This window comes from Dermacentor andersoni, chromosome 5 (genome assembly GCF_023375885.2).
Source record: "Dermacentor andersoni chromosome 5, qqDerAnde1_hic_scaffold, whole genome shotgun sequence".
In the NCBI taxonomy this organism is placed as follows: domain Eukaryota; kingdom Metazoa; phylum Arthropoda; class Arachnida; order Ixodida; family Ixodidae; genus Dermacentor; species Dermacentor andersoni.
Window position 1 is genome coordinate 128,354,435 of NC_092818.1, and position 23,183 is coordinate 128,377,617.

Sequence of the window (23,183 nt, forward strand, 5' to 3'; positions counted from 1 at the left end):
CTGCTGGGTCTGAGAAAACGGTGAATTTCCTAGCAGGTCGTGACCATAGCCAGTAAAACTGTACGACACTATGTTGTCTGCATATAGTATTCGCACAGGCTGGGAAATCCAAATACCAACCAGGATGTATAGATATCCAGCTTTTTCTCAGATTGTGCAGTATGTTAACTTTTGTGGCCGAGTGTATATGAGTGATGATCGTGTGCACATTTTTTATTTTCATTTTTTTATCTTCTTTTGTAAAGCCACAGTTTTTTCATTCTGGTTCGACCTTAAGCCCGAAGTATGCGCAAAAAGAAGAAACGCACACCCACACTTTACTTGTGTTCAGTTCTGTATGTTGTTTTATGGGGAACAACTTCTTGTTTGCATTTTTCTCTATAGCCATGCAGTCAATATGTCTTGTAATTGATGGTGCTATTTGTGCCTCATCATTTTCTTGGCTTTGCCATGCAAACCGTACTGTGAATGAAACTACATTGCGAGTGAAAGGTTGCCTCATGTCTGCATATGACTGTCAAGGTCTTGTGGTGGTAAATATGGCACAAGGAACATTTGAATTATGAAAAGCCTTTATGGGACATGAGCATAAAAGAAAAATACAAATGTCATCAATGAATACCGACTACAAATTTAATAGAAAACTGTAATAAACAACAACCTATACACAGCGCGAGTTAATTCAAAGTATTCCCTAAAGCCCTCACACACGATGTGTTAGAAAGTTCAAAATATTTACGTTGTGTCCTCCGGCATTGCCATGTAACCTCGTCGTCGTTGTTTCTGAAGTAAAGTTGTTGGGCCCACCAATGTGTTGTAGATGGGATGTCGCTGTGTCTGCCGTCCACTCCAGCGTTGATCTGGCCAGAAGGTAGGGACAGTGGGGCCACTGACACACCTGAATTGCCCAGCTGACTAAGCTAGCCTGCAGATTGTAGCTGCAGAGTATCTCCGAAACAGCGTCGTCAGCCTGTAGCTGAGGTCTCTGGTGGGGTTCCCACTCAGTTAACAACTCACAGCTGCGACAGCTGAAGCACAGCCTCCACTTGATTGCTGTCATCTCCATGAGTCACCTGTCATGTCCAGCTCCTTCTCCTGCCCGTGGTCCCAGAGTGTAGCTGGAGTGCTCTCTTCTGTTATGTGTCCTTTTGCAGTGTTGGCCATGTAGCTCCACATGCATTTTTTTCTTTCATATATTCAGTTCTTTTTGTTCGGCCACTTCCTTAGTATCTCGCATCTTCTTTCTCTTTATCTCTTCCTTTGCCATCTCATGTTTTCTTGCTTTTTTTATAATCTTCATCTTTTTAATGCGATAGCTCTAATAGCCCCCTGTCGCGAAAAATCCGGTGTTGGCGTCTTGCATCGGACAATGTTTCGTAAAGAAATCATTCCGAACCACAGCCACGCAGACCCTCCATGTGGCATAGAGGCATTACTGAACTAACTGTATTCCTCAAAGTAAACTGTGTCAGAAAAATTGTAAAGTACGACCTAAACACAACATACAGACATGATAGCATTGGATTGTAATTTGAATATACCAGAAAACATAATTCTGTTATGCAGAAACTCAAACACAAGCCCCTTTTGCAGTATTTCTAGCACTCATAGAGCAGCGCGACCTGCTTGGTTCCTTGCAACAACACCATCCAGATGGCGCTTGCCTTCGCGCATCCGCAAGAAAGCTGTGGTTGTTGGGAATTGTTACAAGCAGTCAGTGATCTTTGAATGCTATCGCGTTCAGCTCTTAAAACCAAAGCTTAAGCATCCTCCGAATATTTCTTTTTCCTGTTTCTTTATTAACTCAAGACAATAACAAACCGGCTATGTATGAACCTAACTGACATTCTTTATTCAACGATTAACTTCACAAACAAAAATTATATTTGATTTACATGCCTTTGGTTCTTCATTGGTCTAGTGTAAGGTAAACTGAGTGTATTATAAGCTGAAATGATGCCGCCTTTTTTTACCAGGCCACAGTCAAATGATTCAGAAGGTTCAGCATCAGCTAAGAAACTTGTGGAGCAGACTGAAAACATAGTAGACATCAGGTAAGCAAAGATATTTGTGTCAGTTTCAGGTTTGTGTTATTCACAAATATTTCAACAAAAAAAAAAGAACCCAACAACCTTAAAGACCTTTACCTTTCCTGCTTAATCTCTTTTCCACTATCTTTCTTATCCTAGAGAATATGACGTTCCCTACCACATCAGAGTTTCTATTGACCTGAAGATTTTTGTTGGCCTCTGGTATGCCGTGCGAGGTCGTGGCAATGATGCACCAGAGATTAAGAAGCGAGAGGACATTCTCCAAGTACCTGTGAGTGCTTGTCTTTCTGTTCTGTACAAAACTACTAGCACTGATTTGTTTTTCTTAAAAAAGCGAAGATAGATTCTGTGTTGCTCTTCTTTATTGCTAATTCTATGAAAATTTTCCACTGAATAAGTGCAGTTCGGTGCCTTGTACTGGCTGCTTTCAATGTTGGTGTTCATGCTAATGACATTCATAATGTATGTGAAACTGTGTCTTGCTAGTGCTATTCTAGTGTCGTGTTGCGTGGTGAAAAAACTGGTGAGGCACAGAGTTTCATGTGTTTTGTTTCCTTGTCCTATGCATTGCACTAGATGCAAGTAAGCGCAGCACTTTTTTAAAAGAATGTATTCTACACTGCTGATCACATGCATGCAGATTAAGCATTGCTGAGACAAGCAGAATGTTTTGGCCATTCAATCTCCATAGTGGCAAGAAGGAAATTGTGCTGTGTGCTGCGTTTATGCTGATACATTTTAATGGTATACATTAGCTGACTGTGTGTGCTTGTGACTGTGCTTTAGCTGATTTTGTCACCACTTGAGTAGCATTGCTTCATATAATTGAGTTATTTTCAGTGCATATAGGTGGGCATGAGTTTATTGCAATCCCAGCTGTATTCATTATGATCCCTCTTTCACTCCAGCTATGCAGCCAGCAATTTTTTTCATGTCAGACACTTTTGGTATGGCCTTGCATTTTATATATGACAAAAAAAGAAAGGAAGGGGGGTGGGGTGAACGGCAGTAACTCATAATAGTATATTTGACATGTTCTGCGGCTACTGGTTTCACTCAGTGTATGTGTAAATCTGTCGCCAAAACTCAACAGATATTGAGTTCACAGTGGTACAAAATGTAATGATATAAGAGCACCAGTGTTTTGATCTCTTCTGTGGCTGGCTTTGTATTGCAGCACCATGAGCCTCTCAGCCTAAACTGCCTTATATTGCTGATATCATGTACTGCGCTGCAGACCAGTCATTGTGGTCTTGTTCTCATCCACATTATATCGATATTTGGCATTCAACATTATATTGGTAGTCACTGCTTATCAATCTGTTTCTTTCCTTGTATTTTAGAAAGAGGTGCAAGAAGCATTTGAAATTGCTGCCTTTCTCCTCAGTCAGGAACCCCAGCTGTAAAGAAATGCATGGAAGCATATGAAGCTCATCTCATTGGCTTTCTCATTGGTTTGCTTATGTAGTGTTGTGCTAGATAATGTTGCAGGGGTTCAGAGGACACAGGAACGTTTTACATTCACAGCACTTTGACAGAGCCATAGCCTTACTGTAAATCTTTACTGTGCAGGATGTCACCGTTCTGGCTTACGACATTGAAACAACAAAGCTTCCTCTCAAGTTTCCCGATGCTGCCTCGGATCAGATCATGATGATCTCTTACATGATTGATGGCCAGGGCTACCTGATTACAAACCGTGAGATTGTGTCAGCAGATGTGGAAGACTTTGAGTACACGCCCAGGCCTGAGTTTGAGGGACCGTTCATCATCTTCAATGAACCAAATGAGGTAAGTCAAGCTGACTTACAATCTCATGGGGCTGGTGTAGCAATGGTATGAAGATGAATGCTTGCAGCTCGCCGTTCTAAACAACCAAGTGCGTGCATGATTGGAATGCACATTGAGCTATAATGAAAGCCTTTTTCTGACAAAAAAGAGTAAAACTTTGACTTGAAATATTTGAAATGTAAGAACTAGCTAACATTTTTTAAAGGTTGTTATTTGCCAGCCATCTCACAGGAAATTACATTAGCTTGAAAAATGAATGTCTACAAATATGAAGCAGAGTAGCAATGCTTTGATGTCTTGAGTATAGTCAGAATAGTAGCATTCTGCCCTCAGTGCTGGTAAGAAAGAGTGCCTCTACTCTTGTGTGATCCACACGGAAAATTGTATGTTAGTTCATTAACAGATTTTGTCCACATCACAGTCTCTTGCATTCTTAAATCCTTGGTAAGAGCATCTGACTTCTTGATACAAAACTTGAAAGAAAAGGCATGTTTTTTAGCTTTTAAGAAGTAATTTTTGCGTGTTCACAGATTTTACTCACATTTATTATAGTAATAGCACTGACACTTCTATTCGTCAGCTCTCACTGCTCCAGAGGTTCTTTGACCACATCATCGAGGTGAAACCACTCGTCATTGTGACCTACAACGGTGACAACTTCGACTGGCAAGTTGTTTTATTTGCATACTGCATGTACCCGTAGCTTCACACTATTATGGCAATATATGAGAGTTATACCACTGTCACATGGGCCATTGTGATCCTGCTTGAAGTTGATTTGCATCAAGCTTTTCTAATACGATTAAAGCACAAAGCATGAGTCCATACAGAAGGATCTATGTTAGAAATGATCACAGTGTACTACTTACCAAAGCATGCTTGGGAATGCCAATGTGACTGGCGCAATGTTTTATTGGCATATTGCGACATTCTTCCTGCAGCTTATCTACTTGAAACAACAGATGTGTTGATAAAAGAAGTTTAGGAAAGTTTTGGGCTGTGTTGTTTTCATTGGTATCCGTCGCATTTGTGGGCATAAGCAACAGCCCTTTTTAGGCTTCTTTTGGCTGGATTTCTAATCCCCTGTTGCAATGTAGCAATGCTGTTTCTTTGAGAGCACCATGTGCTGCGAAACGCACTGGTATTGATAAAGACTTAGAATGCCTTGTCTGTTTCTGTGTTTTATGAGTTGTAACAGTTTGACTTTCTTTTTTCAGGATGTTTGTAGAAGCGCGCGCAGCGATTCATGGTCTGGTGATGTCCAAGGAAGTGGGCTATGCACGCAGCCGCGAAGGCTACTACCTGAGTCGTCCCAGTGTCCACATGGACTGCCTTCACTGGGTGCGTCGTGACAGCTACCTGCCTGTTGGAAGCCAAAACCTCAAAGCTGTAGCTAAGGTTTGTTTGTCTCTGGATGTCTTCATTTCCTTTTCCTTTTTTTTCTCTCTCTTTATTTTTCAACTTGCTTTGCTTCTCCCTCATCTGTTTGTCCTCCTAATTTGAGATGGAGGTTTAGTTCTCCCTTCTTGAAAAGAAAAGATTCCGAGAAAGTCACTTGTGTGTCTAGCTGTCGTTTAGACATAGTGAAGCTGCATGGGTGAAGCATGTGTGAACATGTGACTTTAAAGTGGCCATACCTTTGGCTAACACTAGCAACCTTTTTGTCGTCATGAAAGTTTATAAATTTGACAAGGTTTTCTGCAGAGTGCTTCATTTCACCAAACAAATTGCCGTGCTTCAACTTTGCAGGCAAAATTGAGGTATGACCCCGTGGAATTGGATCCTGAGGATATGTGCAGGATGGCTACTGAACAGCCACAGGTGAGCCATGCATGTACTTCAACGTAAATTATTCAGAAAAGTATATATATTTGAGCGTGTTCACAGAAAGTATGGTTGTTACAATGTTGTGTTTGAATGAAGTGTGTCGGTGAACACCGATGTCTCCAACCGAGATGAAACTTGGCACGGCAATATTCAGGAACTTTGCCTAGAAACTATTTAGACCTACTTAGAGTGTACCAGTCTTGAATAGAATCCAATGTTGATAGGATTTAATGCATTGTTGATGACATTTACTTTTCCTACAGGTCCTCGCAAACTATTCAGTGTCTGATGCTGTGGCTACTTACTACTTGTACATGAAATACGTCCACCCGTTCATTTTTGCCCTGTGCACCATCATCCCCATGGAGCCTGACGAAGTAAGAGCTACATTATTATTGCAAGCAATGTCAACCATAACTCTTGAGAAACACTGCAAAGTGGCACTATGGTGGATGCATGTTTGCCAGTGCAGTCCAGTCCACTTATAATGATGCCCTACAAAATATTTTGCTTATAATGGCCAGCCATGGTAGCATAAATTTTTGTATTTACTCTGAGCAAATATAAATGTTACAAAATCAGAAAATCGTTGAATTTTTTATTTAACAAAATGAGAGTATTTTGGCTTTGAAAAGCTACTTTCTTTAGAAAAAGGCTTTCTTAAAGAGCTTGCGATGTAAAATTTTGCAGGAATGTGTTTGACATACTGTTTTCCTTTGTCTTTAGCCCAAAAAAGTTCTTTTGCTACTGAGTACAAAGTTGAGGGTTTGATTCCCAGCTTGAGTAGCCATATTCTGACGTAGACAAAATGCAAAAGCACTTGTGTACTGAGATAGAAGTGCGCACTAAACCAGCTGGTCCAAATTAATTTGGAGCTCTCCCTTATGGTGTCCTTCATAGCCATACTGTAGCTGCGGAATGTTGAACGTAAATTATAGTTATTATCCAAGAATATGGAGTGTTAGGTTAGAAACAACCAGGATGGTTTCACATCATTGCATTTTCATTCCGTCTCATGCTGCATAGGTTCTGCGCAAGGGGTCTGGCACATTGTGCGAGGCGCTACTGATGGTGCGTGCGTTTCACGCCAACATCATCTTTCCCAACAAGCAAGAAGCCATCTTTAACAAGCTGACAGACGATGGCCATGTGCTCGACCAGGAAACCTACGTCGGTGGTCACGTCGAAGCACTCGAGTCGGGTGTCTTTCGAGCAGACCTACCTTGCCGTTTTCGCCTGGTCAGTGAGAACAAAAGCTTTGTTGGTTACTAGTCTCGGGCAGGTGACTTCTTGCCACTAGTTTTGCATTGGTATGGTTTGCACTATGTGTGTGAAAGGGCTTAGAGATGTTTCTAGGTGAAACACTTTCATCCATTTAATGGCATGAAATATGCATCCTGCACATGTTCAATCAAAGAACACCAACTTGCAATTGTATTCTTCCTGCATTTCAAAGTGTCCTGAAGTGTGGGAAACGTACTTTCTGCGGCAATGAAGGGAAAGTTACAGAGGTGGAGCCTATATACCACTGTGCCTAGTATTCTGGCAGAGTTTGACAGCTCTTCTTGCTTCCTGGAACATATACTGAGTCAGCGTAGCTTCCATGTGCGATGGTTTTGCATTTGCCCGAATGTGGAAGAGAAAAGCAGAAAAATAGGTCAAATTGACCACTTAGTGGTGTATTTTGTGTTGTTTTGCTATTGTAAATTAGGTCCCCAGTTTAAGCTAATGCTGATGATAATGTGGAAGAGTTCTGGAGCACTCTTGTGCGTACCGTGCCTCCATATTTTCCTTTTATTGCTAGAGAAAGTTGTCCACAAGTATACTTGTGATCAATCAGTCAATGTTTATTAAACAGACATGCTGAATGGTCAACTCGCCTCAAATCTATGATTGCAGTATGACTGGACAGTACAAACTTAAGAAACAAAAGGATCGTTTTGCCTGTCATGCTGACGAGGTTTCTAATTCTTGCTGTTGCTAGACTACCAATTTGATTTCGGGCCATAGTGAATTAACTTTGATTGGATTATCAGGGTGTCTACCAACCGGGAATTCTCAGGGACCTTGAATAGATTGGGAATACTTGGAGAGAACTCAGGGAATTTGTACTTCTATTAGGGAAAATTAGCTGTAATTTTATTGAAAGGGAACGAAAGTCGTGCTAATGCTGGCTTCGAGTAACAGAGAGGGATCGTAACGAACCATCTTTGACTCTGTGTCGTCGGCTGGAGGAGTTGCCAGTTTACAGTCAACGATAGATTTTCTGGACACCCAATTTTTGGGACATGCCCAATAATTCGGATGGCTTTGCGGCACCACCACCTACTCTATAGAGTCAATGTATGGAAACGTCTGAAATTTCGGACGCAAGGACCCTTCGCCGTCTGATTTTCCAGACTTTTTGGCGTGACCGCCGTGAAAGCCACCGCCACCGCCATTTCAATTGTCTCGCCGCCTTGAACTGATGCTCTCGCACGCATATCCGCTGGCAGCCGTAGCCGCGGCAACACTACGCCTAGCTGCTTCAACATTCCCTATTAAGCTTCTTGCTGTTTTGTGGTATGGTTCTCATTGAAAGAATTCGCCGTTGTCAGCAATGGCACCGACTCCGCTTTTGTAATCCTCATGATTGGCTTTGAAGCTCGAAAAGCATGGCGCGTTGCATAATGCCGGTTGCTGAAAGTCAGCTTTGCCTCAATACAGAAATGTGACGCGGCGAAACATACCAAAAGTATTGTGGTGAAGCTGAAGCGTGAGAAGGGACAGTTGTCACTGGACACAGTATGTATTTCTTAATTATGCACGTGTGCACACGCGGTCTCCTGTCACATTACGAGCACTGATATGCCTAATAAGTGTGCTGGCAGTCCTTCAGAGCTTTTTTCGGACGTGCCTGTGGCGATTTGAGCCCCTTGGGGGCAGTAAAAGGCATGCATACATCTTTTTTATTGCCCGATTTTTCGGACGTTCTTGCGGCCCCTGGGGAGTCCGAAAAATCGGGCGTTGACTTTAAAACTGTCCAAGAGGATGCTTCACATGGTCCGTGGGGCGAATGCATGGCGGAAGGAGGGCGAGAATAGAAAGGAGCACGCATTGAGGGATGAACGAGGAAGAAAGTGTGAAGGAGCTTGCGTTCAACAAAGTGTTGTCTGATGCCGAGATGCAGGTGTCCCTCACCCAAACCAAAATAAACTCTTTAAAGCGGTGAAATGCAACACTTAGGCATTGTTTGTGGCCTGAGAGTATGTCAGGACAGTTGAGGTTGACTATCCAGTTGCTGAGAGAGGATCTCACTTGTGACAAAGTATGGGCCTCATGCCAATGAGCTTGCTATCAGTTGATAGAAATAACTCATAGTCGAAAATATTTACTTCTGTATGCACCTCTTTTTATTCATACTTGAGAATGTTCGACTCGATTTGCAATGGGCTTTACCATTTCTTTTTTGAAGATATTTTATTTGCTGTGCATTTTACTACTCCCTCCCTTCTGTTTTCTTTTTGAATAAAATAAACACTACTTCTTACTATTCGAACTGGATTAAGCCATTTTTTAATTTTTAACATGCTTACTACAGAGTGACAGCATCAGGCGGCACGGTGTCAGCCCGTCTCGACATAAAACAAAGTTTTGTGTCACTCAGGAAATTTTGCAAAGGCACTCAGGGAAAGCCTGGAAAACTCGAGGAATTTGGAAATGTCAACTTGTTATACACCCTGATTATGTGCAGAGATGTCAATGTCTGGGTTATCCCTGACATGTACCGAGATGTGGCAGTGTACTGAAGAATGCTATGACATAAAGGCCACTGTCTGCTACAATGACTGCTTTTGGTGTGGGAAAGGATGGCAGCAGTGAGTTGCAGATATATTTTTAAACATTTGCCTCTCCTTGTTGTCATCTTAGTAAAGCAAGACGTCAAGCCAAAGCTTAATCGATAACATTGTTGCCATTGTTTCAGGTACCTGAGGCTTTCCAAATGCTGATTGACGCTGTCCCAAAGACAATGCAACATGCCATTGAGGTGGAAGAGAAAGTGTCATTGAGCGAGGCCCTCAACTTTGAGGAGGTCGGTGCACAATACCATTATCTCAGCTTGGTTACACGTTGCTATCCAGAGCATGCATGAAATGGTTCCAACAAAATGCTGCATCTTAATCACGAAACTTCTTAGTTCTTTTGACTGTATATTCAAATTTAATGACTGAACAGCACAGTGACAGATAAACAGTGTGAGAAAGAATGTAAATTTAGAGAAGAAATGGACAAAAGAAGTGCTAACTTCTAAATTTACATGTCCATTTTAAAGCGAAGCTTTCTTTGCCTTTTCCTTCGACTTTCCCATTGCTGCTGTTTCTGTGGGCTGCTGTCGCGCACACCATGTTGGAGGGTGGTTCAGAGTGTGTGTACAGATGACAGCGCAAGTAAGAGAGAAATTGGCGACGAGAGGAACTCGTTTTCACCCCACCACATCGAATGTGCACAATGCCCTCTGGAGCTCCCTGGCCGTCGCCACATTAACCGCTTGACAGCTGTAATTATCTGTGACTCCCCTCAGAAGCAGTGCGGAAGCTGCAGCGCTTCCCTTTCTACTAACGTGTGAGGCCAGAGGGGATGCAGATAGAACTGTAGAGAGAAGGAGAGGGAGAAGAGGCAGTCCCAGTATAAGAGAGAGAGGAGGTGACGTGAGAAGGCAAGGAAACCCCACTACACCACAGCAGTTGCGGCGAAACAGGATAAGCTTATGTTCAAGATACGGTACAGTATGTTGCTGCTATTTCTGAAAAATAAGCGTCATGCAAATATGTCAAGCGGGCAACTTACACAGGGTGTGCAGAAGCAGAGCCGCATTAAAGTGCACCGCAGGGTCCAGGGGACACTACGGAAGTGGTCGATCGTCAAATCAACACTTCTGTGGCCGCCACATTAGCTTTGCAGCTATGACATTGCTAGAGGTCGTGGATTTGATCCCAATCGTGGCAGCCGCTTTTCGATGGGGGTGAAATAGAAAACACACGTACACTTAGATTTTGGGACACGTTAAAGAACATCACGGTGTCAAAATTAATCCGGAGTCCGCCACTACGGCTTGTCTCATAATTCAAGTGTGGTTTTGGCATGTACAGCCCCATAATCCAATTCAAGTTTAATACTTCTGCCACAATGCGATGTGCCATGTGAGGAAATGACAATGCTCAACCCTCTCAGAAGCTATAAAATATGGCGCACAACAACGCCTCAAGCAAACACTTCTCCCTGTGTGTTCTGTGTACCACGCAGACAAACAGCAGTGGTGCACGCAAGGTAACGTTTAACATCAGCTCACCACTCTCGTGTTAGCCTAAACGTTGAAGAAATTAAGCTTTAGCTGTCAACATCACCGCTAATTATCGTCAATCAAAGCATCCAGCACGGAAAGCTTCGCTTACATCGATTCCCACAGTGCGTGAAATCTGCATATTTTTGCACTGTTCATCTATCACCATGAAATTCTACCAGCGTACCCAACTTGTCATGTTTGTCGGACTGAACGATGCTTACGTTTTATTCCATTCTGCTTCATTTTCCTTAAAGGTATGCGAGGAAATCAAGACGGCACTGGCATCGCTGCGTGACACTCCATCAAGGCTAGAGAGGCCCATAATTTATCATCTTGATGTTGGTGCCATGTATCCCAATATTATCCTCACCAATCGACTGCAGGTAACATCTATATGTTTATCTCAGGGTACTTAAGACGTCTAGGCTGTTTTTAGGTATTGATGTTGTAGAAGTTTGTTACTACAGAGACATTCATTTCTCAGTGCTAATAGTCATGGTCATTACTGGTATAGTTACTATTTATTACTTCTGTTGCTGCCAAATTACATCTGCCTTAAAACACTATCGTTTGCAAATTTTGTGATATGTATAGCTCAGTTTTATTGATTGTAAATTTCAGTTGTATATGTGTCAGCCAGAAAAGTTGTACATCACTGATTCCACCAAGCTTTTAAGTTGTTGCAAATGAATTGAGAACTGTTAATGGTAAACAGTACTTGCTTGTTTCAAAGTTTCTTACGTCAAACGAAAACTGCCGCTTATTGTTATTTATGAACGCTTCTTACATATTTATTTATGAGAGCATTACATCGCTTCTTGAGCTCTTGGTTTCATATTTTTTTCATGTGACTACTGTCCATAACACAGCCCTCAGCCATGGTCGACGAGGCCGACTGTGCTGCATGTGACTTCAACAAACCTGGCGCCACTTGCCGCAGATCCATGCCGTGGACGTGGAGGGGAGAGTACAGTCAGTAACAAATTCTATTACAAGCTAAACAGAGCTCTGCTATTCTTTGTCTTGTGGTGTCTCTAGTTATGGTGACAGGCTGGGGAGCAGTTACCCTATGCGGTTATGTTGGGCCCCTGCAATCAACCATGTCAAGCTGAACAACATGGCTGATAGCCAGAAAAGTTGCTCTGTGCGCCCCTCCTGAACTCTTTCCTGTGTTCATCGTAGGCCATATTATGCTAAATACTATACTCATTATTCTCACCATTTAACTGAAGGTAGGCAGCAAGTGGCTAGACCATTCCAAGGGAGGGATATCACCTGGGAACAACAACGAGTGCTGGTTAATTTCTGCCGCAGAGTGTTTCACGTACCTTCCTTGAGCAAGGCAGGCCCCGCTTGTGGAGATCCCTTACACATTTGGCTGCCAACTGTCCCTACTATGTTAGTTTTGAATTAGCCATTGTTGATATTATTGCTGTATGTCACCAGTGAAGTCATAAAGTTCCTTATGTAGAGAATGGTGGCCTAGCTGGCAGAACTGCAATTCATGCTAGTGATGTTTTGGGTGGAATTACTTCAGGGGGGAGTTAATCTGGGATCTTTAACCCTGTAACACCCTATGTGTCATACATACTATGCTGAGTTTGATGCCTTCAAATGATGATGCTGATTTAATCATGGCAAACTTAATGCAAAGCTCATAGTTGCGTTTTTGATATGCTGGAGTGAAGTCTCAGCTACAGATAATTTAAGAAATGAATGACTAAATAATTAATTAGTACAGTAATTAGGTCATAACTGGAAAAGCAGTTCTGAGTTCTTTTTTCTACATATGTACTCTCCATGGCCAGAAATGAATGCCAACAATTTGTTCAAAGTTTCGTTAATTTGGAACTGTGTTTTAGTATTAGAGGTTTAAATTGAAAGGGACAGTGACTTGGCAAAAATGAAGAGTTATGCTGCTTATGAGTTGTGAGTAGTGAAAGGGTCAGAATTTTAGTGATTACCAAGACACTTCTGGTACATCGATAAGGTGCAAGTACATAGAACAGCAGTGGCCATGAACCAGCAGTTGGGATATGTGCTACAGTGCACGATACTGCGGTAAAATGGCACTGAAGTCGAAAAAATTAAGTGAAACTGGAAGCGTAAGGTAAATCGCAGGACAGGAAAGAAAAGGAAGGAAGAGTCATGATTCATCAGAACAGACTGTTCATATCCAGTTGCAAATATTTTCTGCAGCCTAAACACTACATGGAACAATGTGAGACTGTCCTTTGTGTAATAATGCACTAGCTATTTTAGTCGCCATTTTGCGCTTTATATGAAATCTCAACAGGTTTGTATTCAAAATCAGTTAGTTGCTATGAACAAGCGAACAACAAAAATGGTTACTTCGCCCCAAATATCAGCAGCATGGAGCCAGAGTACCATGTACTTCCTTCATTTTCTGTATATTTTTGTACTTGTGCCCTACCTTTTCTCTGTCTTGACATCGATTCGCAGTGCCTGCTAGCCGAGCAGAGTTCCAGAGGATTCAGCAGCAGCTGGAGACTGAACGTTTTCCTCCAGCCCAACCAGGCATGCCATTCCGAGCATTCCATGAGCTGTCTCGTGAGGAGAGGGCCACTGCTGAGAAGAAAAGGCTGGCTGGTAAGGCGACTCTGTCTCACCCTTTCATGTGGCAACATAGAAGACTGTTTGCCACTTTTGTGAGAATCAGACTTTCCTCTGATGGCTTATTATACAGTGTAACTTTATTGATACTTACCTACAGTCCATGTGAATAAACCTGTATATGTGTTATCAGTGAAGAATGTATATGCCTCACTTAGATCACACATTTCTTTCTAACTTTTTTTTTTTCAAACATGCCTGTAAGTTTCTACTTTGTTAACTTCATTTCCAAAGTGCACTTGCCTCTTCCATGATACAGTACATATAAATCATGCTACTTGTTATGATAACTGGTTAAATTATACTTTCTCTACTCAATTTTATAGTGAAAAAAATCTAGTGTCAACCCATCAATATGCAGTTTAAAAAAAAAAAGTATTTTTCTGCTCACTTGATTATGATATAAGTGGACTTGTGTATACATGTCACCTTGCAGAAGTCTTCAAAATTGGAATGCTATCATGTTATACCAGAATCATCACTCTTACTTTTTCAACTTCATGTGAGAGACAGGGCTTTACAATCACGTAGTATAACACAATTTGATGTCATAGGGAAGGCTAATACAAAGCAGCAACAGCTTTCTTTTTTTTCTTTAATTTGTTTTGCAGAAACATGGGAAGGTAGGCCTCTTTAGGGCTGACTATCCTAAAATGCTAAATAACCTTCTCAGGCACAAGAGAGAGAGATAAATATTTATTTCTGGAACTAACAATAGAGGGAAAGAGGTCTCTCTTCGCCCTCAGGTTGGGTTAGGTTCTTGCCCTAACTTGGGCTAGAATAATGAAAAAATAAATAAAGCGAACAAAAAATTATCACCATGCATTAACAAAGTGCTTTATTATAAGAATGATGGCTGGGGCTAGTAGGTTTTTCATTTTAAACTGTGGCACAGCATGAAGTGGGACAGGGGACACAGGAAAAAACGAGGACAAGCGCTTACTGCAAACTGAAATATTATTGCCTGATACAAGGTGTTATATAGAAAAAACAGAGGGAAGACAACATAAAAAATATATATGTAAAAAAAACAAAAAACAATAAAGATGAAAAAATCAGGAAGACAAACATATAAAGATGCCATTACCGCTCACTGTTCGCACTGCCAGTGTCTAAGAATGCCATCTCCTTTCGTGATAAGGCCAGGGATGGCTTACTTATGCACAGGCATTCTTCACGTGCCATGTTAGCCGATTCAGCGATTATGCCCGTTAGATCATCCCTGTGTGTGAAGATGACTTTTGTTTTTCCAAACAGAGGGTTACATTCATATGCGCTACAATGCAGGGCTAAGAAACCTTTCTTTCCATTCTTAACATTATTTGCATGTTCACGCAGACGATCGTTCAGACGCCTGCCTGTCTGACCTACGTAGCATGCGCCGCATTTCAAGGGGATTCTGTACACAACCCCCTGCACTCAATCCACGTAACGGTTACAGTGCCTGACTTCACACTGGGCTTTTTGTTTCCCGATAGGGATGATTTTCCTTGAAATCGAACAGAGCTTGTGTTGGGCAGAAAACACTACATGTACACCAACCCACTCACCGATTTTTTATGTCGATGGGTGATTTGATGCTTGTATGGAATCACTGCAGCCTTACGGTCCTTTTTCGCGGGCTTCTCTTTGGAGACCATGGCTTCACTGTTAGGTTTTCTTCTTTTTCTGCGGATTGCCTCAGTTACTGAGATGAGTAATCTGTCAGGATAGCCCGAGGCTTTCAGGCATCTAACTTGTGCTTGAAAACCGCCATTTAGTCTGTGGCCTGGTCCGCCATTTAGGACTGGTCTAAAGTGTTAGAGAAGCAGGCCTGAAAAATAACCCTCCTTACTAGTTTACTGTGTGCTGATGAGAAGGGCAGGAGTGGTTTGTGCGCATGGGGCTCATATGATCCAGCAAACCTGATCATTAGAAAACACGACCTTGAGGTCGAGGAAACGGAGGGAATCATTTTGTGGCATTTCATGTGTTAAGACCAGGGGGGATAGACATTCTTCAAATATACCGACTAGTTGTGATGAAGCGGAAAATAACTGCGAGACACAGAACTGTAAAACTGCCAGAAAATCATCCACGTATCTGAAGGTTCTCAGAACCTTAGTTCCTTGTAATAGTTGCTGCGAGGCTGTTTGATTTTGCCAAAGACAGGTAGCTCAACAAGGGCGCAATACAAGACCCGATGGACACTCCTTTGTTCTGTAGATAGAGTTCGTCATTGCATTCCACGTATGTGGATTCAAGGTAAAACTGTACCAGATTGAGGAAGTTTCCCAAGCTTAACCCTGCTCAGTTTTGAAAGTCAACCTCACCTAAATCTTCAATGCATTCGCTGATGCATTCCAACAACCTATTGTGAGGGAGTGAGTAATAAAGCTCCTTAATGTCGATCGAGAATGCGGCAAGCTTACGACATTCATTAAGCTTAAGGAAATCAATCACCTCTTGGGAGTTATTAATCAAAAATGGGTCTTCAGCGGATAATGACTTCAGATTTTGTTGCAGGAACAACCCCAATTCTTTCTGCCACGCTCCTCTTTCTGAAGCAATGACGCGGAAGGGAACATCAGATTGATGAGTTTTTGCCAAAACAAACATCTCCAAACCCGCCTTCTTGCTTTTCTCAATTTGTTTTTCCAAGGCATGTAAATCTAAATCCCGGCAAAGTTGCTTTGCCCTAGTCTTCACTTTCAATAAATTCACACCAATACATGACTGAAATACTGAGCTAATGGCATTCTGGGCTTTTTTTTAGCAGGTCGAACGCTAAGACAGCAAACCCGCCTTCTTTATCTGAAGGAACAACACACAGTTCATTGTCTCTTAGGAGGGTCAGTACCCTACTGAGCGGGGCCACTCTGTTCTGATGCTTACCCCGGAGAAGCACGTCGACACCTTCTGCAATAAATATGCCAGCTTCTTTGACAGGGGCGAGATCGGCCACATGGTACACCATTGCCAGTAGCTCAGGCGGTTAATCCTTGTTGTTCACGGCACACTTTGGTCTAAGGCCAAGCATCCGGCGTACAAAGTCCGGAAGGGTGATGTCCTTGAAGGTGTGGACTACTCCGTCAGCATCAGCATCCCTCGTTTTTTCCGTAATCCTTTGGGTTGCAAGAGTGAAAACAAGTAATATGAAATGATTCACTGAGGACCACCTCGCTGGTCTTCAGTGTCTTTATGCTTATAGTGAAACATGAACTTTTGCCTGTTACAACCATCATCATGAATGGGATCGCTGTGATGCAAAAGGAATGTAACCACATGTAGCGTCCCTGTTCATTCTATGCTCTGCACTTTGTTCAACTAACACTGATATGTCTCACCTTTCCTCATTTGCATGGCTGCAGTGAGCGAGCAAAGCAAAGACAAATTTGTGCTGACTGGCACTCCATGTTTTTCTCGTCCGTGTTTATTTCTTTAGACTACTGCAGAAAAGCCTACAAGAAAGTGCACATAACACGCACGGAAGTGCGGGAGACAACCATATGCCAGAAGGAAAATTCTTTCTACGTTGATACCGTGCGAAACTTCCGTGACCGCCGCTATGAATTTAAGGCACTTCTAAAGGTTTGTTATTTCAAGTCCTTGCTTTAGTCGTTAACCATAGCTCATTCACTCACCTTTTTACTTATGCCATATTTATGCGAGAATGTACTTCTTGTCTGTTTACATGCTTGCTTACAGCAAAATTGTCCCAGTTTCAGTCTGCCACCAAAATAGCTTGAAAAATCCTTGTTCGTGTAATACGTCCTAACTTCACATTACATCTGTGCAGGCAATATAATTTATTTTCTTCTGTGCATTGTCTCCTTTAATATAATACCGCTGTCTTTCCTTTTAGTTGGAACAAATTTTCAAAAAATTGCATGAAATGTATAGCACAGTTCAGTCTGCTCAAGTGGATTACTCGAAGAAGTAGACATTACTTGCATGCAAATTGCTATGTCGATATACTTAATTAATAAACTTTTAAAAATTAAAGCTGCTTCATAGTGAAGTCATGCCTGCTTAACAGAAATCTGAAGATTAGCATCACTTTTGAGATATCTGCCCCGAATTCCGCTAAACAATGCACTGGCGTTCCAGGATCATCCTGAGCTGCTAGAAGGACATGTTTTATAAACTATTTAGTGAAACACCAATGCATTTTATAACACATTTTGAGGAGGGATATCTCAAACTTGGTGTGCTGGCTTTAGCATATCTGTAAAGACAAAAATATGTTTCATCATAATCATAATAATATTCATCATAAGAATATATTCGTTACATGCTGATATTAGCGAGAAACATTTTAGATTGCCTTTGTTATATTCAACATTTTGTTATGTCTATGTTCGTTATATTGATGTTAAACTTGGACATTATTTAGTGAACACCTGGACATTACGATTTCTCATGAAGGTCATTTCCACCTCTTCCAAAGGTCCACCTTACAAGTCAGCACAGTGCTGTCACAGGCAATCTTTATAAAATCTGTTCAAACTGAAAAGTAAATTAGGTGCTCCATCACTTATTTCAACATGTCATTCTACTTCTGCTTTGTAGCTATTTCATAAAGCACTTGTGGCGGTTAGACTGCCATGTGGAGAAAGCATCTGCGCACCCAAGATTGTGGAATAAAATTCGTACATACATCTTTTTTCTCATAGGTTGCCAAAAAGAAAGTGTCTGAAGCTGTTTCAAAAGGGGATGCAGCAGAAATCAAGTCAACCAAAAACCTGGAAGTGTTATATGACTCACTGCAACTAGCTCACAAGTGTATTCTCAATTCCTTCTATGGATACGTGATGAGGAAAGGGTGAGGAGCATGCTTCTGCTGCTGTTATACACTTAAACCTCTATAAAACGAAGTTCTCAAATTCGGCAGTTTGCTTCGTTATATTGAAATCTCGTTCTATAGAAATTTGCCCTTTTATGCAAATAAGTACAGTCGCTGATTGATTTTTCTTATGTGGAAAGGGGCCGCAGAATTTTCCGAATTATCGCACAATCGAAAAAGGCAAATCTGATTGAGAAAACTATTAATTTTGATAGATTTGGGAGTCAGCGACGAATGATACGGTTTCATGCCACGTATGTTGACGATATCTTCTCAGAGGTACGAATTAAGCGAAGCCAGCCATGCTTTTGCGTGCACTCCGCCCCCACGGCTGATAGCGTCGCCCGCACTGGGATGACGCTATCAGGAAAAGCGGCCAGAAGCTGGGAGCGAAATGGGCAGACGAAAACGGTTTAGGTTCAGTGCAGAAAAGACTACCTGTGTGCTGTTTTCTAGACGAAAACGGGGTATGTCCTGACCCTTGCATTACGATGAATGGGAGAAGCCTGGTAAATAGAAAACAACAAAAATTTCTGGGTGTAATCTTTGATAGTAAGCTAACCTTCATGCAGCATATAAAACAGTTGAGGCTGAAATGTCTTAAAACTATGAACCTTTTAAAGATTTTATCTCACCAGTCATGGGGAACAGATAGGTATTGCGTCGTATCCCTTTTTAAAAGCTTTGTGTTGTTACCAGTCGGCTTCAAAGACAACACTTAAGCTACTCGATCCTGTCTATCATTTAGGGATCCGCCTAGCACTTGGTGCCTTTCGTACGAGCCCTGTCCAAACTCTCTATGTAGAGTCGGATCAGTGGCCACTGGATTATCAGCGTACATATCTCGGAGTCACCTATGCAATAAGAACCATGTCGCTAAAACAACATCCATGCAAAGCACTCATAAGTGATCAGTCCACAATTCAGTTGTATTTAAACAGGCCTTCACAGGCCCCGCCATTCTCGTTAGCAGTAAAATCTGTTGCAGAAAAACTTGGAGTAGTTTTCACAGATCTGCAGGAAAGCGACTACGTTGAACCCATCCTACCTTGGGAGCAATCTACAGTCACCTGTGACTTGTCCTTTACAGAGTTTAACAAAAAGAGTTGTCCAAGTGCCCTCATCCAGGAACAGTTTTTGGCCCTTGAAGACAAGTATAGATCTATGGCATTTTTCACTGATGCTTCAAAGTCTCCAACTTTGGTATCATGTACAGCCCATGGCCCAAACTTTTCCAACTCTAAACCCTTGCATAACCATAGCAGCATCTTTACAGTGGAAGCGTACTGTATTCTGATCACTGTTGAGTACATAGTATAGCACAAGATAGAAAAGTCTATAATATACACAGATTTTTTAAGCGTTGTCACAGCCCTCTCCTGTGGCAAAGCAAGCTGAAACCCTGCATTAAACCAGCTCCTTATTAAACGCATTCACGTAGCATATAAACAAAATCTTGCTCTTGTTGTATGCTGGGTGCCAGGCCACTCTGGCATCGCAGGCAATGAAATGCGGACAAAAATGCTGGACAAGCGGCTCATCGGGGTACAATTGATGTAAGCTTGGTACCTGGTGTAGGTATGAAACCTGCGGTACGAAAGGTGCTCCATAATCATTGGCAAGCTGAATGGGACAAGGAAGTTGAAAATAAGCTACACCTGCTTAAACCGCAGTTAACCGAATGTTTCCCGCTGAAGCTTGATAGACTCACCAAAGTCACGCTGGCACGACTCAGAATAGGACACACTTACGGCACACACAAATACCTCTTGACTGCAACTGACCCACTGACGTGCACACGCTGCGGTGAGAACTTAACCGTCCTGCATGTCCACATTTAATGTCCTGAACTTCACCGAGAGCGAGTGGCTCATTTTAGGGAACTTTACTCAAATCATATACCCCCACATCCCTCTATGTTCTTATCGGAGGATGCGCTTTTTAACTTTAAAAGAGATCTTAATTATCTTGCAGAAGTTAACTTTCTAGACATCATCTGATATCATCCTAACCATCAGATTGTACGTCACAGGTGAGCTATAGTCTGATGCACAAACATATGTCCGACCTCTTGCACTTCTTGCGTAAGCAAGAATTGTACAGCAAGGGACTCGGGCAATCTGCAATAATTTACCATGTGTGCCTATAACCTTTGCATTTAAGGCTATATATTTATCTTCGTAATTATTTTAGAAATTATTCACAAGTATCTATTGATTTGTCTTACGTGTAGGCCCTTATACAGCCTGTAAGTCATAGCCCTAAACTTACAATTTTACTAAACCAAAACACATGTCCTGGTGCTCTTTGGCCTTAGATGCCCTTGTGCCAATAAATTTCAATCATCATCAGCTGGGAGTGAATGCTATGTCTGCCTCCAGAAAAAAAAAAAATTATGGGGTTTTACGTGCCAAAACCACTTTCCGATTATGAGGCACGCCGTAGTGGAGGACTCCGGAAATTTCGACCGCCCGGGGTTCTTTAACGCGCACCGAAATCTAAGTACACTAAGTAATCTAAGTAAATCTAAGTAAGGCGGGTTCTGCTTCTAGCTCCAACAGGTCACCGAAACTCAAGGTTACACAACCTCCAGTACTAAATGCGCTTTCAGACAGTTTACATGGTGCCACGCCGTCTCGGCATGCCCACACTTTTGCGCTCACGACAGATTAGCTCTAAAGCAGGGTGCTTGGCTGGGTATGCACTGAGCCGCACTTACAGCTATGCGCAGTCATGACTGAGATGTGTGTCAACTTAACCCTCACTCTGCCTCCCCCCACCTCTTTGCTCGCTCTTGATCGCGTTACCCCGAGCTCGCTCCCCTCCCCCTATTTGCCTTTGCTCGCGCGGGAAGGCGGCACTCGTGAAGCCACCATCTTAATGTCTCGCCCACGCAAACTTTCACTTGCACCAAAAGCACTCAGTGCGATAGGATCTTATTGCCCTTGGACTTTATGCGGGACATGATGCGGCTCCACTTTGGTGGTCGCTCTTGTCGTGCGGCCACGATTTGAGAGATGCATTTGCAAGCAGTCGCTTGTAATTCAATCATTTGACCAACCGCAGCCGCGGAAGTTTCAATTTAAATGTATTGTCTCGACATTACTTTGCAGCGGCGGCAGTGAAATTTCGTTATATTGAAGTCGTATACAAACACACTTCGTTATATTGAGATTCTAAATACGTGATGTTCTATGGGAAAGAGGTTATGAAAAGTTCAATGCTTCGTTATATCGAGGTTTAACTGTATTTACATTTTACTTTTGTTGTAATACATACACTATAAGAACAGTTTGCACCCTTTCAGGTTTATGCTGTTCCATAACAATAATTGTCATCTTTCTTGTGCACCTTTCCTTTCTTGAATGCTCCATGCACTACTTCCAGGCCATGAACGGCATGTGCGTCATAAGCGTTACATAGTATTCTTGACAGGAAAAAAAGGAACGCGAGCAAGGCAATTGATGATTATCGTTCTGGGACAAAACGGCCGAAAGGGTGCAAACTTTTTAAAGCTTCATTTGTGTGTGTGTCATTTCAGTGTAATTGTGAAAATTCATGAAATCATGACTGACGAACTCAGTCTGGTACTTTGTGATTTCTAATTATGCATAACTTGTTGGTTTGACTGCAATTTTTATCCTATTACTTTTTTTTTCTTGTACTCGGTATATTGACTGCATGTTAAGTATTGGGATACATGAAAATGCAGATCAAAACATTTCACTGTATCACTGAAATCGAAAACAGCCAAAGAAATTGGTAATTACAGATCAGCAGATAAGAGCATGTGTTAGTACAGAATGAGAGTTCTCTCTGTGCATTTAAGATAACACACTTTTTTTTTCTGGTGTTGAAAAGAGTTTTCATTAAATCGGTTTTCATTACCTGGCTTGATGCATTGTGCTATATTTAATTCTAGGTGAATCGTGTATCATTTCTTTCCTAGTTTAGTGCATATGTTTGCAGCTGTGAAATCTAATGCTCTGTGCTGGTTTTAGGGCAAGATGGTACAGCATGGAAATGGCTGGCATTGTGTGCCACACAGGTGCTGGGATTATCACCCATGCCAGAGAGCTCGTGGAGCAGATAGGGTGGGTTTTTTTACCTATTTTTGTTATATTAATTAACATTCCTCTAACCTGTTATTCAATCAGCCTTTCACTTGGCTGAAAAGTGTGCTTATGCTCATTTTTATATGGGGTGGCTTGGTAGCTTCTTGAAAAAAACAAACCTGATGAAAGGCGGCAGAATGCTAAAGCTGGTGAAAAACGTGCATGTGCTTGAATTGATGGGGTACAATGGTGTATTTCAATTTTCTGCTACAGTTGAACCTAGTTACCATGAGGCGCAAAGTGATATTGCACCTTTTAGTCTATGCTAGTGTTTCTAAAATCACGAACCTGTCATGGTGGCTCATGGTGTACTGTCACGGTGTACTGCTGCTGAGCACAAAGTCACGGGTTCAATTGCCAGCCGCATTTTGATTGCTGTGTAATGCAGAAATGCTGATGTTCTTAGATTTAAGTGCACATTAAATAACCAACGATGGTCAAAATTAATTTATTGACTCCTTCACTACGGTGCTCCTCATAGCCCTCGTGTTGTCTGGGATGTTATAGATAAATAAATAAATAAATAAATAAATAAATAAATAAACAAACAAACAAACAAACAAACAAATAAATAAATAAATAAGCAAACAAATAAATAAGTAAAGTAAGTAAACAAG

At 41.8% G+C, this 23,183-nt stretch overlaps 1 protein-coding gene across 1 annotated transcript in view; it reads left to right on the forward strand.

Annotated features, from left to right (window-relative positions):
* PolE1 (DNA polymerase epsilon catalytic subunit 1) overlaps positions 1-23,183 on the forward strand; it is an 89,731-nt gene that overhangs the window by 2,472 nt on the left and 64,076 nt on the right. The window contains exons 5-19 of the mRNA XM_050178549.2: positions 1,977-2,054; positions 2,190-2,322; positions 3,624-3,842; positions 4,423-4,508; positions 5,060-5,240; positions 5,592-5,663; positions 5,933-6,046; positions 6,696-6,908; positions 9,634-9,741; positions 11,247-11,375; positions 11,862-11,964; positions 13,456-13,602; positions 17,051-17,196; positions 18,282-18,430; positions 22,453-22,545. Of these exons, the coding sequence (XP_050034506.1) occupies positions 1,977-2,054; positions 2,190-2,322; positions 3,624-3,842; positions 4,423-4,508; positions 5,060-5,240; positions 5,592-5,663; positions 5,933-6,046; positions 6,696-6,908; positions 9,634-9,741; positions 11,247-11,375; positions 11,862-11,964; positions 13,456-13,602; positions 17,051-17,196; positions 18,282-18,430; positions 22,453-22,545 (1,971 nt within the window). The remainder of the gene's footprint in view (positions 1-1,976; positions 2,055-2,189; positions 2,323-3,623; positions 3,843-4,422; positions 4,509-5,059; positions 5,241-5,591; positions 5,664-5,932; positions 6,047-6,695; positions 6,909-9,633; positions 9,742-11,246; positions 11,376-11,861; positions 11,965-13,455; positions 13,603-17,050; positions 17,197-18,281; positions 18,431-22,452; positions 22,546-23,183) is intronic.